We start from the raw sequence: 17,903 nt of genomic DNA, 5'->3' as shown, positions 1-17,903 counted from the left end.
ATAGACGCAAAAGAAGTCTTGGATCGTACTGTAGCCTCCCCAAAAAGCCATCCTTTTTCTCTCTTCATGAGTCTTGCCCCTCGTATAAATTTCAATGCACTTATTTCTCCCGAGAGAAAACATACCTAAAAACCAACCAATGTCTCTGGTCATCGGTCGGCCTCGTCTCACAATTAGAGGAATCCGAAGAGCAAGAACTTTCCGTTATTTCTGGTGTCAAAACTGCCATCGTAGTGTTAGTATTGTGATCTCCACAAACATATTCGAAACATGTCCCCATTGCTTCCATGAGTTGCATCTTGACCTGGACATGTCAAGGCCTACCCCCGTGATCACTGGACTTAGGAGCCTAGACGACTTGGCTCGCCTGCTCGACCCATCTCCAATGCCTCGTCAAAATGCTGGTTTTGGCAGGAGATTGGAATTAGGGGTCCCTGAAGTTGGAAATGGAGGATCATTTGAACAAGCTTGGATTAGTACTCTTGTCGAACCGCCTCGTCCACCAAGACCTATTTCTCCACCATTTGAGGAGGTGCTGAACGAGTTGGTCGGAGGGATGGCCCAGCAGAATGACCTGCAGCCAGGGCCGCCTCCGGCTCCGGTTGCTGCAGTTTCAGCCATCGAAGCCTTACTGCTAAGGGTGAAACTCACGCAGAAGCATTTAGATAACGACCCCGGTTGCCCGGTGTGCAAGGAAGATTTTGAGGTTGGTGGGGAAGTGAGAGAGATGCCATGCAAACATTTCTATCATTTCGATTGCATTGTCCCTTGGCTCTCCATCCACAACACTTGCCCTGTTTGCCGCTATGAGCTGCAATTCACTTACGACAACTACGTTCTAGAAGACTTCAGAGATGATGAAGGTTTTCACTTTGAAGATCTAACAAACGGGCTGATCAACTGGTTATGGAATCGACTGTTCTTTTTCTGGCCTTTCCGTGCACTGTCGAGATGGGCACAACGCTACCTTAATTTTGAAGATTCTACGCCACACTAGTTCCTCTGGGGGTAAGATTCGAATCAAGCCTTTCTGTTCTTGAGTAAATATATATATATGTTGCTTTTGTAGTGAAATTGGGTCTATGAGACTAGGAATTGGGCAGTATTTTCTCTACAGAACCATGGCGATTGAGTAATAAAGCTGTGAACTTTTTTGCAGGTTTTTCCTGGTGGCATTCTTGGCCCATTCTATAGCTTTGTGTTCATGTCACTGGCGGGTGCTAAAAACAGTTTCTCTGAACTCTACAATTCATAATCATGTTGCTTCCCCTTCCAAGGCAGGTAAAAGAAAAAAAAAATAATAATTAGTTAAGGTAAGAATGATCAAGATGAAGATATACAGCTGTGATGAAAACACGTTGAAGCTTTTCAGGTACGTAATCACAGCCTATATCTCAAGTGGAGTGAAATAGCCATGCATGGAGTTGTTATGTAATGGAACAGAAAATATAGGGTAAATTATCTTATAGGGATCCTAATTTATATAATAAAAAAATTAAATTTTTCAAACCAGTGCGTAAAGCATATTGAGTAAAGTAATTAAATGGTATAATCTGATTTAAAAAATAAATTTTAAAATTTAAATCTCATACATTAAATATTATTATTTAAATAATATGGACGAGATGACTTACGTACTAGCAATAATTCTTATAGTAAATTTAAATAAACAAAATTAGTTAAATAAAAATAATTTTAAGAAAATAATTAAAAAAATTTGACATCATTTCAAATAACACATAATGATATTATAAAAAATTAATATTACGTACAGCTATAGTTATAGAATGTTGAAGCGTCTAATTAGTTTAAAATTAATTTATTATTAAAAATTATTTTCTTTCGTACACTTACACGAGGGCTACAGTAATGAATTTCATCTTAAATTTTCTTATGAGAAATGATTTGTGCCGTCAATAAATACAGTCAGCATGCAGTCGTTTTAAAAAAAATAAATTAATATAAGATTTATATATTTTTTTTATTCATTCCGTATAACTGACTACGTTATAACTACGTTTACCGATTGCATCTAACAAATCCTTTTCTTATTTTCAATGACATAAGTGTAAGTGTGATAAAGCGATTTAAAAAAAAAAATAAAAAAAAAACGTTGGACTCCAAACTGACACGCAGACAGTAGTTTCGGAGTTTGGAGGAGGAGAGAAAGGGAAATGGTGGGTTCAGCTCTGCCTCAGCCAGCCTGGTTCCACATATGGGAGGTGGCCTCCACACCCACACCCACATCAAGACCGCTTAGTCTCGCCACCACCGCAACTTCTTTCCACATCGGCCACCTTCTCCGCCTCCATGTCAGCCAGCGCCTTGAATTAGGGTTGCTTCTTCATTCCCGCTTCCAGGTACTCCTGTCTCCCCCACTCTCTCTATGTCTTTCTTTCCCATTTGCTAATTTTCTGCTTATTTTCTCGGGTAATGTTAAAACTTCAATTCTATCGGTATAGCTGGGTTGAACTCTTTCAATTCGTCCATTTTCATTTTGTGGGTGAGTCATAAACAAAAGTTTGCATTTTCCCTTTTTTCTTTAAAGACTCTGAGAGTAGCTTCCGTGCGTCCCTGAATTCACAATGAAACGATGGGGTGTAAAAGTGTGATAAAATCATAATCTACAGCGATATGTGAATAATAATCTCCAATCAACTTGGGCTACACCTTATGCATTTTAGGTCTAGGGGTGGGCAAAATTTCCGAATTCCGGCCGAATTCCGACAAGGCTCCGACTCCGACGGAGTCCGAATTTTCGGAAGTCAGAGTCGGAATCGGAGTTACTCCGACTCCTTAGTCGGAGTCGAGGTCAGAGTCCGGAGTCTATATTGGCTCCGACCTCCGACTCCGAATTCCGACACTTAGACTTAATATATTTAATGTTGTGACATGAACAAGTAGTTGAGTGGTCTAATGGTGCGATGCAGTGTTAATTGAACGAACTGACCCGCATTCGAGCCTCCCCATGGACGAGATGGTGTATTTTGCCAATTTTTTTTAAAAAACCCTCAGAAGTTCAAAACGACGTCGTGGGGGGCTTTATATATTTATCTCTTCAGCCTTCAGGAATCAGATCAAAAACCCTACGCCCTGTACGCCGTTTCTCACCTCTTCCATCATCTTCTCAGAACCGAAAGCCTCTCTTTTCTCTCTTGCCATTGTTTCTCACTTCCTTATTCGTTTTCTCACAAGTTCCCTTAGTCAACTAAAATCTTCACTTCATTTTGAATATGCTCGAGTTCCACTATACGTGGGTTAGGGTTTCATCCCTAACCTCTTCTCGCCGCTTCTCACCATCAGTAGCTCCCTCTTCTCCACCGCATTAAGGCGCTTCCATGGTGGACTTGTTACATCTGTTCTTTGTTGGGATTGTGGAATGTTTTTGTTGGGATTTTCATCTGTTCTGTTTTTTTTTTTTTTTTTCAACTCCGATTAGAGCTCCGATCCTCTACTCCGACTCCGACAACTCCAATCGGAGTCGGAATCTACTCTGATTCGGAGTTGGAGTCGGAGCCCAGCCCTATTTTGGGTACTGCTCTTGTATACTTCCCGTATACTTGGGCTACGCCCTTTTTCAAATGTCTGTAGTAGATTTTTATGAATGTGTCTGTTTATTAGACCATTACAGATGACATAATTTTCGAGGTTGTGTTGCTTTTAACTTTGAAATGTCCTTATTTTGATTTTGTCTCCGATTATAATTTAAATAGATGACATAAGGGAATTTTTTTTGTTTCCAGTGCCACATTAATGCATGGGACACGATTCTCTTATGTATTTTAGTTTCAAAACTCTTGATTGCCACTGATTTCTTATTAAACAGAAACTATCCTGTCTGGATCACGTGCCTAGATTGAAGGATGTATGGCGCGAAAAAGCCTTCCAATTCAGGGAAATTAATTTTTTTCAGTTATCAAAAGATGCTGTGACATCCACATATTCAACTGGTCTATCTTTCTTTGATGGGGGAGAAAAAAGAAAGGGATTTAGAAATGATGGGGTGCCGCACTCAAAGATATCAGGCAAGAATGCATTCGATGGAAGAAGATGGACCAATATTCTACTTGCTGCTAATGTATTGTGAGTACCAGTATCTGATCTGTTCAAAAAAGGATATTAAGGTGCATTCGTCATAGATAGCATTCAATAATTTTTCCAACAAAAATAATCATTCAATGCTACATCATTTCCACTTTCATTTTTCTCCTTTACTGCTGTCCCTAAATTTGTTAGGCACCTTTATTTACTCTTTAAGTTTTTAAAAAGTTTGTAAATGCACCCAAGTGTTTTTTTTTTTTTTTTTTTTTTTTTAATCAATAAACAAAATTTTTATTGATCATGAAATAGATAAAAGCCCAAGTATACGGGACATATACAAGAGGGTCGCCTATGCCTGCTAGTTTAGCGATACAAGAAAGTCATGAAAAGACATGCCGTATGCACCCAAGTTAACAGCTCATTACTGGTTAAATCATGTGTGCAGAGTTTTTATTGCACAAACCGCAACACAAGGGAAACTACTATTATGGGGAGCTAAGGTAACGGTGCAAATGAAAATCTAGAAACATTTCCTCTTTAATATCAAACCATCTATCTTTTGGGCTCCTTACCTTCATGATTTATTCAAGTTGTTTACAGATAAATAGTCTCATTGACGCAGGCCAACTGTGGAGGCTAGCAACATCTTCCTTTTTGCATGCCAACGTTGGGCATCTAATGGTCTGATTTGAATCTTCCTGCTTGATATTTCTCTTTTAATGGCTTATGTTCTATGACTGGGTATGAAAAAAGGATTTTTTTTTTCCAGGTCAACTGTTATTCTTTGAATTCAATTGGTCCTAATGCTGAGAAAATCAGTGGTCCTAGGAGATTTCTTGCAGTTTACTTTGCCTCTGCGATTGCAAGTAACAGCTTCTAACCTCTCTTCAGTAGCTGATGAAAATCATGAAATTGTTTACCCACTTGTAATCTGATTTTGTATTTGCAAGAAATCAGGTTCAGCAATGAGTTATTGGTTTTGCAAAGCACCTGCGGTGGGTGCTTCGGGAGCAATCTTTGGACTAGTAAGTCTTTTTGAACTCTGATTCATCCAAGGGTTCTGATACTTTTGTCAGCCCCCCAACCCCCCCCCCCCCCACCCCCTCTTTCTCTCTCTATTCCCAACGGTCAAGAGTCAAAAGACGGAAAAAAAAAAAAAAAAAAAAAAAAAAAAAAAAAAGATTTAGAATTTGCTTCCCTAAAGAAGGTGGAATAGTTTCTGAGACAATAGAAGTAAGCTATACTCAAAAAAGGTTTGCTCATTTTCTTCCTTCGTCAAACTCCCGGTGTTTGATTTAGGTTGGAGCAGTTGCTGTGTTTGTAATGAGGCATAGACAACTGGTTGGAGGTGGCAAAGAAGATCTGCAACACATAGCACGAGTTGTTGTTCTGAATATGGCATGTCTCTCATTTCCCTTACCAATCACAAGTTGCTCCAGGTTTTGCAGGGGCAATCAAGCAGTGATTCAATTGAAACGTTTATATATATATATATATATATTTTTTTTTTTTATATGTAAAAATATTATATATATCAAAAGGAATAACCAAATACACTTAACGTATGCAAGAAAACACCTTGCCCATATTGAAGAGCCCCTAATGACCCAGAAAGCCCGTAAAAAACAATCCAAAATACACTAATCCCAAAACATCCCGAAATACCCTAAAAATTACTTTGAGACTCAACCCCTTGTTTCCCGTTGAACAAATACCCAACCCCAACCCCAGCCACAATCCCTTATGTTTCCCGTCTTCACATTGCCCTTCCTTTAGACTTCCCTCTACTTGAGCTACCTCCCTTAACATCATAGTTGATTGCCATTTATATTTTTTCTAAGCCTGTTTAGTCAAGTCTGTTAGATTGTAAAAAATGAATCACTGCTCTGCCTAGAAATGCATGTAGCAAAAAATTATGGTATTTTTATATTGGTTGAATTGATAACAAGAAGTTTATTTTTTTTCTTTTTTGATAAGTGACAAAGAAGCTTGTGTGGTGCAGACTATCGGACTACTGTCCAAAGGCATTGATAACTGGGGACATGTAAGTTTGGTATTGCTGTTTTTCTTGCTACTCATTATCCTTTTTGTCTTAAATTTTGTTTATTAGACGTCTAAGAGAGTTAAAGTACAACTAATTTGTGGGCTATAAAAAAGGTTATGTGTTGTGAGAATTTGTAGAAACCTACTATAATGTACCGTCCGGGCATGAGAGAGAGAGAGAGAGAGAGAGAGAGAGAAAGAGAGAGAGGTATGCTGTGCAATCAAACTTAAAGAAAAGATCGGATCGTCCCTTGCATCTTTCTTTTTTCAATTCTAGTCTCCTAATTTTTTGATTTTAGCTTCATTCATGATTTGATGCACTCTCATGTGGTTCTTGTGGTATCTATTATTCAAATTTAAGTTTGTGTGATATTTAAAAGTAAGCTTGTGCACTAATTTGGCTGTGTTGATTTTGAAGAAGTTATGGAAAAAACTGACAACAAAAGTTCAACTTCCATGGTATATTTCAACTACAAAGTCGGCGACTTCCATTGAAATTCTTGCCATTTAATCCTTCTAAATCCTAAGTAGACAACAGTCTTGTTTTATCTGGGAACATTTGGAATTTCATAGTTAATGAGTCTCAGAATGGGAAGCTGCATATGATTCTTTCCTCACGTTTTGGTTGATTATTGAGTAGGGATGTCCCACACCCTATTTATTTTGCCTTTAACACCGGTACCACCTTTTGATGCATCGTTCACAACTTCAGTTAGGAGGCTTTCTTGGTGGGGCTGCCACATCTTGGCTTCTTGGACCTGCATGGAAGTATGAGTCTGTTTCGAAGGATGGACGGAGAGTTTTTGCGGACAGGGCACCAATATTCTACCTCATCCAGAGAAAATGAGAAACGTAGGCGATTTTACTGAAACTACTGGTTTCTAGACTGAGCTTTCTCTAATTTCTTGAAATGAGATACTCGTATGGAATATTATTATTCGGTTAAAAGGTGCATTGCTGGTTGTTTCTTCTTTATTTACACTGAGATCGCTATTATTGTACTTCTAGCTGGATATATATTCATATTAGCTTATATATCATGTTTTTTCCTTCGACTATTTTGGGAGAAATTTTGTGGTGATTCTTTTCTTTAAAGGTTGAAACCTAGGCAAAGGTCAGGAATACAGATCTCTGGAGTTAGATGTTCTCTTATAAGGGAATCGTAAAAGGGAAGAGTTGGGGAGCCATGGTATTCTTTATATAGTTGTATGAATGGCATGGAGCTCAGCTTTGCCGTATGTGAGATCTGATTTACACGGCACGACCTGTCGCAGGCGGATAATATTCTCAGAATGGGATCTTTTCTGATTTTTTTGCTCGAATTTCATGGTCTAAAAGTAGAAATTGGGAGTTAATTTTTGTGAGAGATGTACAAGAGATTTGGCTTATGGATGGACTTGAAAACGATTTTCGGACACCTTAAATTTTTGCCCAACAAAAGCCACTCGCCCCCACAAGAGGAAATCACGTCTCCTTGAAGTTGTGCGCGATAATGACATCTTTGCACATCCGTATCATAGTGAAACATGGCATCTTCAAAATGGCCAGGTGATCAGAAATCTAAAACCAACTTGTTTTCCAGTTTCCCTGGGATGAAAATTCTTACTGCTAAAAGACTTGCCACACCCTCCCAAGGAACCCACTTTTCACATTATTTTCCTCTTTCTACTTTGCATTGTCTTTCTTGATTTAATACTTCCTTTAGCAACTGGGAAAAAAACAAGAAAAGAAGAAGAATCAGGCAACCAAACATCCAAAAATCATATTCTGTATTTTATAAAAGTTAAACCTACTTTTTCAAGAGTATATAACCCTGCTTTATCACATTTATGGATAACACTGCTTTGCTGCAGATGCACAAAAGGAACCAGCATTTTTTTTTTTAACACTTAGAACGGATAAAGAGTGGAGATGGTTCTTTTTGAAATCTGCAAACCTTTTTTTCTTCTCGACTAGCCATGCTATCGTTGGGAGCTTTTTCCTGTGAAGAACATTACCATTGTTTCTTGCAACATCGGAAACCTAGAAAATAAATGAAAGGCCTGCCACCTTTGCTGGCTTTGACCTGCAATGTATCTTCTTTTTACATTTATGTTTCTTGGATGGAAATCTGTCAAACTTTTCAGAGGAGCATCTACTCCCCTTGCGAGAACAAAACTGGGTGTAAGGACGTCACTATTAGCTGTTGCGTCTGTATGCCGTGGAAACTATCTTTAGGTTGTGTCAAGAAAATTAAATATCAAGCCAACCAACAAAAGAGAGAAAAGATCCAGAGTCCAGAAAACCCCAATAACCAGATCTGCTGGTATGAAGTAACTGCTACCAAGGCTGCATGAATACAAATCATGTGAATATAACTTCCAATACATGACCCTTTAAAAATAAGAAAACGCACGGGGTACAATAATAATTTTTCAAAAAATTAGATCAACAAAGGCAACACTATAACTGTAATTGAAATCCTATATCACCACAACAACACCACATAAAGAACGCATGTATCTAACTTGCCCAGATTATCAAATAGATGTAGCAATCATTAATAGTGCAAATTCAGGTTACACCTCTATTTACATACGGTAGATATGGTACCTGCATGTAAGTTCCATTATATTGACAGTAAATACCGTGTCCGTGTGAGTTTGATCTTTTTATATGTACCTATTTTAATTCCCTCCTGTTTGTTTACACAAATCGTAATCCAGCTCCAAGTCTCTTAACAAATAGGGAGTGCACTACAATGAAGTTTCAGAATTTCTTTTTATACACGTTATTGCTATGGTTTTCAGCTATTGTGCTTAATGGAACAAATGTCCATGACTTCTTTTCTTTAATTTAGCGCCTATAGAATGTATTTAGGCTTTCTTCTGTATGCTTCCCGTGTACATAGGCTTTGCCTATTTCATTCTCATTAATATAATTTATCTCTTACTTATCAAAAATAAATAAAATTATCCATGTACATAACCTAAAATGGGTTAACCACATAAGTTAACTTTTACTAACTCAGCTTGTAGCAATTACTTTATCCAAGAGTCTGGTTGATTGTAGATCAGGAGAGGGTCAGCAGTAATCTAGCTATGGGTTTCTGGTAAATTGCTTTTAAGTAAGAGTCCCCAGCCCCAGCCCCTCCTTTTCCTTTCCCACTTTCTCTTCTGCACCAACAATATGACTATACTATTAGTAGCATAATCAACAGAAACACTGCTACAAATAACATGGCTTCAAGTTCAAGATTTGTGAGTAAGGAGATCTTTCCCTGGAGCATATTATTCCATACAGCATCTCAATAACTGACAACATGAAGTACTTGAACAAGTGATGCACCGTTTTGTATTAGCTATATTGAGAGAAGAGATACTGAAAGCAGTTTTATAGATAACAAAGACGACTTTCTATTAATTCAGCTCTAAGCCTACTGTCTCATAAAATTTCTAATATCTAAACTTGGGGTCAGTTAAAAAAAAAAAAAAAGATGTAAATAAGGTAGCAATATGCACATATTAATTCAAGAACCATCCTGGGTGAAAATAGGAAAAAAAACTATCTCATGACTTACATGATGGTGATGGTGCAAGGGATGTAGACAACAAGCCTTCGGCACTTCCCTTGTCCTGGTGTGGACTGGAAGCATATGATACTTCAGGTATAGGTGACAGATCTGGAGACAACTGGGAAGTGGGACCCGTAGGAGGGGCATTAGGAGTTGACACCAAAGGTGAAAAGGCAGAAGGAACTGTTGGGTTATAGTGAGAAGGTGAGAGGCTTGGAGAATTTCTGAAACCCTGATATGGGAAAGGGCAAGGAGGATGCGCAATTACCATAGAAGGTGCAGGTGAGCGGTGCTTAATGTTAGGCGAGGACATTGGAGAGGTAGGCGGAGAAAGAGCAGGATATGACGAAATTGATGGATAATTACTTGGTTCTGAGGATGGAGATGGAGAAGGACTAGGAGGGGTAGCATTAATAGTACCCCTTAGATAGGAAGATAAACTGATGCTTTTAACCTTACCAAAAACTGTGTTATCAAGGCCAAGATTTTGTGCAGGAGAGCCTGTGATAGTTTCAGCCAATTGCTTCAATCTCTGCGGCAGAAGACTCCCAAGACCAGACATGACAGAAGCCTGAACTGTAACCGGCGGAGCTATTGTGGAGCCAACATCATTTGTTATCTGGACATACACACTCTGCACGGAAAGAAACAATAAAGCCAAATATCCATTATCATAACTGAATCTTGAATAAGGGTTCCTGGCATGCCAGATTACCCAGCCAAATTGAAACCAAATTTTAATGTCCGTTGCCCTATGCGTGCAGTGATGGATTTGAGTGTATATGATTTTTTTAGTAGTCAGTCCACACCTGGAACAATGGAGGGATTTAGGACCACTATAATGATGTACCTAAAAGCATATAAACTGTTAAATACTTCCTTATTTCCAAGAATTAAGAGTTACTCGCATTTTTTTTCTCAATGACAACTACCCAGAGGCTGTTTGCTTAATCAAGTTTTAAGGGTTCTGCCATTAGTTTTACTGAATTGTAAAAGGACCTCAGTTAGGAAGCACAAATTTTCTAAGAAAACGTGAAACAACTATATTGAGGGTTTGACGTTGAAATTGGTGGAGCCTATCCAAAGCGCCCATCATCAATGCCCAGAGTTTAATGTGCAAAAAGATACTTGAGTGAGTGTTATACCTCGTAAGACCTCAGATACAATCCTATCTTCAACTGATCCTTGAACTCGATGAAATCTTCCAGTATTTCAGATATCGAATTATTTAGAGTAAAATTAAATAGAATCTGGGGGATCTGCCAAATTGAAGAAAATTGCACTGGGATTACAGTCAACCCCGGTGGAAACTTCAGAATCTGAAACTTAGTTGTCTTCCCAAAAATAGATGATGTCAAGGTCAGATTGGATTGCTGAAGGAACAGTTCAATTAAAGATGATCTCAGCAAACTTAGGGACACTGGACTTATAGGAACATTTATTGGATCAGAAAGAACACCAAACACCACATCAGTCCAGTTAGATGCACCAGATTGGTGCATGGATGTGATAGCCACCTGTTGAGAGGAATTAGATCAAGTTAATTTTTCGAGTTTCATTACGAGTGGTGAACTGATATCTGAAGATTGAAGCTATACCTTTATACCAGGAACATCAATTTCCCCGTAGATATCATATTCTAATCTTCCAACGTGGAGAACAAGCTTTGTAACTGGCTTGTCTAGTCTGAAGTATGCCTGAACTGTAGCTGGAAAAGACAAACAAAATTAATAAATTATAAACAATACAAGCAACTACCAAATTTTCAAAAATCGGATAAGAGGAAAGTATAAAACGACTTCGTAAATACCAAATACCCATTTGCTCTAATCAAAAGATAACCCTAAGCACCGAACAATAATCTAAAAATAGCCAATCTCTATTTTCTTAAAGCATCCCAAAACCCTAATTACACACAAGAAAACCAGCAACATGCAAGCACTCGCTCGAAAACATAAACAACAGATGAAGAAAAAAGGATAAGAGAGATACCGCCGAGTTTAATTGCATCTTTTGCATCGAACCCGCACTTGGTTGAATGAAAAGGAAGGACCCAGAAGATCCCAGAAACCAAAACCGATAGGGTCAGAATCAAAACGAAGAGGCACTTGAAACTAAACTCCCTTCCAACTCTATTGAGAGCCACCGAACATCCGTCACGGAAAAAGCCCGAAGAAACTTGATTACTGTCAGCCTCATGATTCTGCTGCCGATGCAGGTTTTGCAGTTCGCTTTTCCCCATCTGCAGGGCATCTGGAACCCCCTCTTTCGTCTGCTTCGCAGGTTGGAGACGAAGAAGGTGAGAGACAAGTGTGAATGGTGAGCATTTCTGCGTTGCCACTCACAGCTATAAAACAGTGCTTCGCAAAGCTGTGCTACCATGTGATGCACTCTCCCACTGGCAATCCACCCACGCGACGTGGCGAAGCCACGTAAACCCTCCACGTCATCAGATTGTTAATTGATCTAGCTGGCAACACTCCACTTTAATTTGATAAAAAAAAATGATAAAGAAAAATGATAGATATAATTTTAAAGTATTTAAGTTTCGTATATTTTTAAAAAAAAATTAAAATTTATATAAAAAAATTATTTTTTAATAATGAATCCTATTTTTTTTTTTAAATGAATATGTCAAACTTACATATTTTAAGACTATATGTATAATTCCTCTTAACTATATTCTCACATTATTCACTAATGTACTATTAAAATTATTGAAAATTTATTTATTATTTTTGACTTATTTTCTAATTATTTTATATTGTGATATGTGAAATATTTAATTACATGTGATAAAGAGTAGAGTTATGATTTAAATTCAGTATATTATGTGATATAAATAAATATATTTTATCATTTATTTTTTATCTTAGCATATACAGCATATGGTGATAATGATAGAAGGGAATGACAAATAAATTAATATGAAAAATTCTATACAGACTTAAGAAGAACTTCTTCTCAATATATCAATTATTAATATGTTGAAATTTATGTAATTTAAATTTCAAAATAAAATTAACAAAACGAATTTTGTAAGCAAGAATATAACTGAAAGTGTAAATACATGTAGTACTATTTAACTAAGAATAATGCTACATACAGTCACTTTTGCGTACTCTCTGCGCACTCCACTGATATGATTGGTTGGATTAATTTTTTTTTAATATCCAACCAATAGTATCACAAGAATGCACAAAAATAACTACACATAAAATTTTGATTTAAACTAATATTGAGATAACTTTGTACAGAGATCGATGAATTTGAAAAACTATATGCTCGTTTATTAAAGAAAGATCATAGGCGAGGCTGTCGAGAAAGCAATGAAGTTGACCAAATAGGAAACATTAAAGAAATGGGGGGAAGTAACGTCTACAAGGGGGTCTAAACGTGGGTGACATCTTATGGGACAAACCTCCCTTCTGTATTTATTTTTCTTTTGTTCAATGTTTCCTTCCTTGCAATAACTTAGAATTTCATTGATAAAGACTTGTTACGGCTACAACAAATTCCATTCATTGTTGAGACAAGTTTGTAGCAATTTCAACTTAATTGGCAAGTGGGTCGCGCCAAGTCACAAGGTGGACTTTGGTTTCCCTGACCTTGAAAGTTTCAAACATGGCCTTATTGGTAATAATCAATAAAACAATCATGGAATTGGAGGCTTCTAACTAACTTCCATGCTATTTGTTGTGAAAAATAGCGAACGTACAAAAAATATCACTATTCCCTCTTAACAATTTATTAAAAAATTTTGTTATATACAAATAAAGTTACGTATTAATTTACGTATCAATACTGATTCTTTCATATTAAAAAATTTAATTAATATTGTTTTCAATAAAATCTACTTTTTGACCAATCACAATAATTTAATATATATATTAATGCACAAGTGTACTTATAACTAGATTTTTTTTTTCTTAAATCAATTATCTTAAATTATTGATTTTAAAGTGTATAATTATTTTAAGAGATTTTAATAGCCTCTTAAATTATATAAAGATGCAATCATAACAATTTGGCGTGCGATGTAAGATGCTTGAAGTTCCAGACTTGTGGGATAGATAGAGGACCACACAAAAATATGGTTGTACTTTCAAAATCACAAATGTGCTATTTAAAGACAAATAGCGATTGAAACACATTTGTTTTTACAAATGATTTTTCTTATTAAAGGAATGATACATTTACATCTTCGTTTTACTAAAATGACCTCTACTTAAATAAAGGTGTAAAATAATTATAAAAGGTTGTTGCATCTTTTATCATTTTCCTTCAAGATGCAAGATACCAATGATCCTTACTACATCGAATAAGGTCACGTTTGGATATTGAGATGGGTTAAAGTTTTTATGAATAGTATTGAGTTGAGATGATGGAGTAAGTTTTGTAGAGCTCACATAAGATAAGTTTAGATCTTAAGATGAGTTTATATATATTTATAAGAAATTGAAAAAAATTGTGAGTACCTGATGTAAATAGGTATTGAGTTAAAAAAAGATTGTAAGTCTCATATGTAAAGATGTTTTAAATTAAGATAAGTTTAGTGATTTGGAAATTATGCATTTGGATATTAGACTACTTAGTTTAAAATTAAACTAAACTGAGTTGATCTCAATGCAGTCCAACAATCAAACAAAGCCTAAATCACCTATAAATTCCTATTCATAATTCAAAAAAAAAAAAAAGAAGTAAGAGAAATCCTAGTAATTGTCTACCATTCTAAATACTTGAATTTGAATTTTTATTATTTAACTTCACAAACAATAAATAATCCAATTTATAGCTTTATTGTATTGAAATTACACATTACTAGAATCTACAAGGAGAACTACTATGAAGATAAATACGAGTAAATATAATTTCATTTTTATCACGAGTCTCATTCTTTTTAAAAATTAAATATTAAGTTATTTTTTCTAGATTGGAGCATAAAATTTGAAGATAAGAAATAATTGGATGTGTCCTAAAAAACTAAAAATAAGGTTTAGTTTGGCAACTGAGAATTTTGAGATTAGAATTTTAAATTTTAAGTTAAATTAAATATTAAGTTATTATTTTAAAATTTAAAAAAGTTAAATTATTTATTATATTTTATATGGAGATTTGAAAAAGTTATAATGATAAAATAAAAATTTTAAATTTAATATGAGAATTTTTAATGATTAAACCAAACCTTAATCCATGTAATCTATTAAGGGAATACAATGATACATCTAATAATTTTATTTTTACCGATATAAATATTTTAGGGCGTGAGGGAGGGGGGGATCTGTTTGAACGGTCAGAAATTTCAAAAAGTTTTGAAAAATGAAGCGGGCCAGTTTTGCATGGGAGGGTTGTTTGGCCACTGGCCAGCCAGCCATATAGAAGTCAGTCACCCTGAGCCTTCTTCCCACTTCTTTTAAATTTTGAAATAAACCCCCAAACCCTCCATAAGCGCGCTTAAGCTCAGATCTTTAAATACTCTCTCTCTCTCTCTCTCTCTCTCCAGCCTCTGTTCTTTCAAAGCCAGGTTATTCCTCCAAGCCCACATTCAATTTTGCAACTGTAAGCCATTTTGTCCCTCTTTTCGATATTTTTTCCTCTTCTTATGGCACCAGAGTTTCAATTTTCGTTTTTTCTTGTGTGTTGTGTGTCATCTTCTTAAATTTAGTGCATCTTTCTTTTTAACATTTCAATTTGGTTACGTACGGTATATTCCATCTAGGTTCAGGCTGAAAGGATTCGAGCAAAACTAATTTCCTCTATGGGTTTTTGCTAAAATGCTCATCTTTCTCATCTGGGTTTCTCAAATTTAGTTCAGCTAATTTCCTGGTTTTCCTTTTTCATTATATTTATAAGATATGTATAACATTTGATTTGTTCTATTAGTTTAAAACATGTTTGTTACATTTTGTCAAAGAAAATCCGTTTCCTCGCCTAGAATCTTGAAGAAAAAATGAAATGAAAATGTGGCTTGGAGCCTTAAATTGTCTAAAAAAATCTGGCCTTCGCAGGATTGAATTTCTATCTAAACTAGCGCATATAGGGATCGTTCAAGTGAAGTTTTAGTTACATTGGTCCCCAACGTTGAGAAGTCTAGAGAATACATTTTAGTTTTCCTTTCCTCTTATCTCAGGATTCCCAGAACAAACAACCCAATTAGAAACTGCCCTCAAATCCAAGTTTAGTTTGGATTTGATTTCAATCATTGTCTTTGTGGCCATGTCTATATTAGCTCGTTCTTTTCAACGATTTAGGTAATTGACACTAACCTGTTTGATTTGAATTCTCAGTGAATGGATTCTCTCCCGGATGCCATTGTTCAACAAATCTTATCGCACATCAACAATGCCAGGGATGTGGTAGCTTGCAACTCTGTATCTAAGCGGTGGAAAGACTCAATGCCTTATATTCGCAGCCTTTACTTCCCGCGGAACTCGTTTGACAATCATACTGGCACGGACAAGCCTGACAACATTGTGTGGAAGATGATATCATCAATTGTTCAACTAGAGGAGCTTGTCGTGTATAGCCCATTTTCTGGTGCTGGCCTTGCTTCGTGGCTTTCACTTGTAGGTCCATCCCTCCGGCATCTTGAGCTTCGAATGGATAACCTTGTTGAAAATCCTACCTGTAATGAGAGCCCCTCAAAACTGAGTTGCATTGGCGCTGCAAAGAATTTGGAATCACTAAAACTTTGGGGAGTGTTAATGACCCATTCTCCCAAGTGGGATGTCTACCAAAACCTTTGGAACCTTGAAATTGTTGGTGCAAGAATGGAGGATCCTGCATTAACTGATGCAATTCATGCATGTCCCAATCTGACCAACTTGTTGCTGCTTGGCTGCGAAGGGGTTAGGTCAGTCTCGATTGACCTGCCACATTTGCGGCAGTGTAAGCTGGATTTTTATGGCGTGGGTAACTGCTCGCTTTCTCTCACATCCCCCAAAATTGAAGTTCTTGAGGTTCAAGGTTGTAGTTGGATCAGGGTTCGTGAGACAAACCACTTGAAGAATCTTTCAATTGCAAATAATGCGGGTAACTATTTTGCAGACATCTCTAATACGGACTACTGAGTTTTTTCATTTAAATTTTAGCCCAGAATTAAAGCTTGGTGAGTTGGGTCATGACTGTTACTGACCTTTTTGTTCTGGAAAATACCTATAGGGAGAGTCTACATGGTGGACTTCGGAAAACTTGAGGCTCTTGAGTTCTTGTCCATCAGGGGAGTCCAGTGGTGTTGGGATGCCATAGTCAATATGCTTAAATGGGCAAGCGAGGTGAAGCATCTCTACATGAAGATCGAATTCACTGGGGATTTTGAGGCCCTTCAGCCCTTTCCAGAGATTGACTTCGTCGAATTTTTTAACGGTCACCCCAAACTGCAGAAGTTTGACGTCCACGGTGCCATGTTTGCTGCTCTTTGCCAGAAGAACAGCCTGAAATATGTGAGTTGATAATATCAAACAGCTGTTATTTTTATGGTCAGGTTGAGGTTTCAAGACTTCATAATTTAATTGGTATTTACATTTTACAGGCTGATTCAGGATTTGTAATTCCATGTCTGGAGGAGGTGGTGGTCACGGTGCGATCACCACTAAATGCTGAGCAGAAAATGAGTACTCTTGAATCCTTCTTGAAGTATGGGAAGAATTTGAAGACGCTGGTACTAAAAATTCTGCAGATGAAGAGCAGTCATAGCAGTGCAGATGATTTCTTTGATGAGATCTGCAGGTTTACATACATGAACCGCAAGATAGTTCGAATACAATAAAATTTGTTGGGGTCCATTCTTCTCTAATTTCCGCATTTTAACTCAGATGACAAGAACTTGCTCTCTGATTACTTCTTGACTTCTGATCTAATTAGAACTTTGATCATTCTTTAACAATTTAATTCATAGCGTTGGTTGTTTACTTAGCTTCCTGCTTTTGGGTTATGGCTTTGCTATTTCTCATCTTCTGAATTAGAACAGCACCAACTTTTGGCTTAATTTTGGGCAATGCATTCAACGAAGACTGGATTCTTTTTATGAATCATCTCTCTTTCCCCAATTTCATTTTTATGGGCATGTTCCTGCTGGCACTTCATAAAATGAGCCATAATGCTCCCCTCATGAATTCTAAGATTTAGGAGTTGTTTAGATAGTAAGATGAAATGAGCTAGTTATAAATAAAAATTAAATAAAATATTATTTTTTTAATATTATTATTATTTTAAAATCTGAAAAAATTAAATTGTTTATAATATTTTATATAAAAATTTAAAAAAA

General features: G+C 36.5%; 4 protein-coding genes across 7 annotated transcripts; 3 read left to right on the top strand and 1 right to left on the bottom strand.

The window, feature by feature from the left end:
* The first annotated feature begins 9 nt into the window (after nt 1-9).
* Nucleotides 10-1,974, top strand: LOC122313224 (E3 ubiquitin-protein ligase RNF115-like). The gene is made up of 2 exons (XM_043128023.1): nt 10-1,008; nt 1,160-1,974. Exon 1 carries the CDS (start codon nt 95-97, stop codon nt 995-997), a length of 903 nt encoding a protein of 300 aa, XP_042983957.1. The 5' UTR covers nt 10-94; the 3' UTR covers nt 998-1,008; nt 1,160-1,974.
* A 110-nt stretch (nt 1,975-2,084) lies between these two features.
* LOC122313223 (RHOMBOID-like protein 10, chloroplastic) lies at nt 2,085-7,142 on the top strand. Of its 2 annotated transcripts, none has more exons than XR_006243320.1 (9): nt 2,085-2,360; nt 3,827-4,083; nt 4,487-4,541; nt 4,642-4,722; nt 4,811-4,907; nt 4,999-5,066; nt 5,341-5,439; nt 6,019-6,085; nt 6,797-6,944. XR_006243320.1 is itself a non-coding variant. In XM_043128021.1 (9 exons), the coding sequence occupies exons 1-9, from the start codon at nt 2,175-2,177 to the stop codon at nt 6,929-6,931; spliced, it is 1,020 nt and encodes a 339-aa protein (XP_042983955.1). In that variant the 5' UTR covers nt 2,087-2,174; the 3' UTR covers nt 6,932-7,142. The 2 variants fall into 2 exon arrangements, 1 of the variants encoding a protein (XP_042983955.1); XM_043128021.1 differs by having other exon boundaries at nt 2,087-2,360; nt 6,044-6,085; nt 6,797-7,142.
* A 694-nt stretch (nt 7,143-7,836) lies between these two features.
* On the bottom strand, nt 7,837-11,982 carry LOC122313222 (leucine-rich repeat extensin-like protein 1). 3 transcript variants are annotated; one of them, XR_006243319.1, is made up of 6 exons: nt 11,630-11,982; nt 11,236-11,345; nt 10,783-11,154; nt 9,644-10,271; nt 9,109-9,239; nt 7,837-8,412 (listed from the first exon to the last, which is right to left on the bottom strand). XR_006243319.1 is itself a non-coding variant. In XM_043128019.1 (5 exons), exons 1-5 carry the CDS (start codon nt 11,877-11,879, stop codon nt 8,324-8,326), a joined length of 1,449 nt encoding a protein of 482 aa, XP_042983953.1. In that variant the 5' UTR covers nt 11,880-11,982; the 3' UTR covers nt 7,837-8,323. The 3 variants fall into 3 exon arrangements, 2 of the variants coding, with proteins under 2 accessions (XP_042983953.1, XP_042983954.1); XM_043128019.1 differs by lacking the exon at nt 9,109-9,239; XM_043128020.1 differs by lacking the exon at nt 9,109-9,239 and having other exon boundaries at nt 11,236-11,339.
* A 3,035-nt stretch (nt 11,983-15,017) lies between these two features.
* On the top strand, nt 15,018-17,551 carry LOC122313581 (F-box protein At1g10780-like). The gene is made up of 4 exons (XM_043128697.1): nt 15,018-15,196; nt 15,925-16,669; nt 16,799-17,079; nt 17,169-17,551. Exons 2-4 carry the CDS (start codon nt 15,928-15,930, stop codon nt 17,403-17,405), a joined length of 1,260 nt encoding a protein of 419 aa, XP_042984631.1. The 5' UTR covers nt 15,018-15,196; nt 15,925-15,927; the 3' UTR covers nt 17,406-17,551.
* The last annotated feature ends 352 nt before the right edge of the window (nt 17,552-17,903 follow it).

Source organism: Carya illinoinensis, chromosome 6, assembly GCF_018687715.1.
Source record: "Carya illinoinensis cultivar Pawnee chromosome 6, C.illinoinensisPawnee_v1, whole genome shotgun sequence".
NCBI lineage: Eukaryota > Viridiplantae > Streptophyta > Magnoliopsida > Fagales > Juglandaceae > Carya > Carya illinoinensis.
The sequence above is the reverse complement of the archived record's forward strand: the minus strand, read 5'-3'. Positions and strand labels throughout refer to the sequence as shown.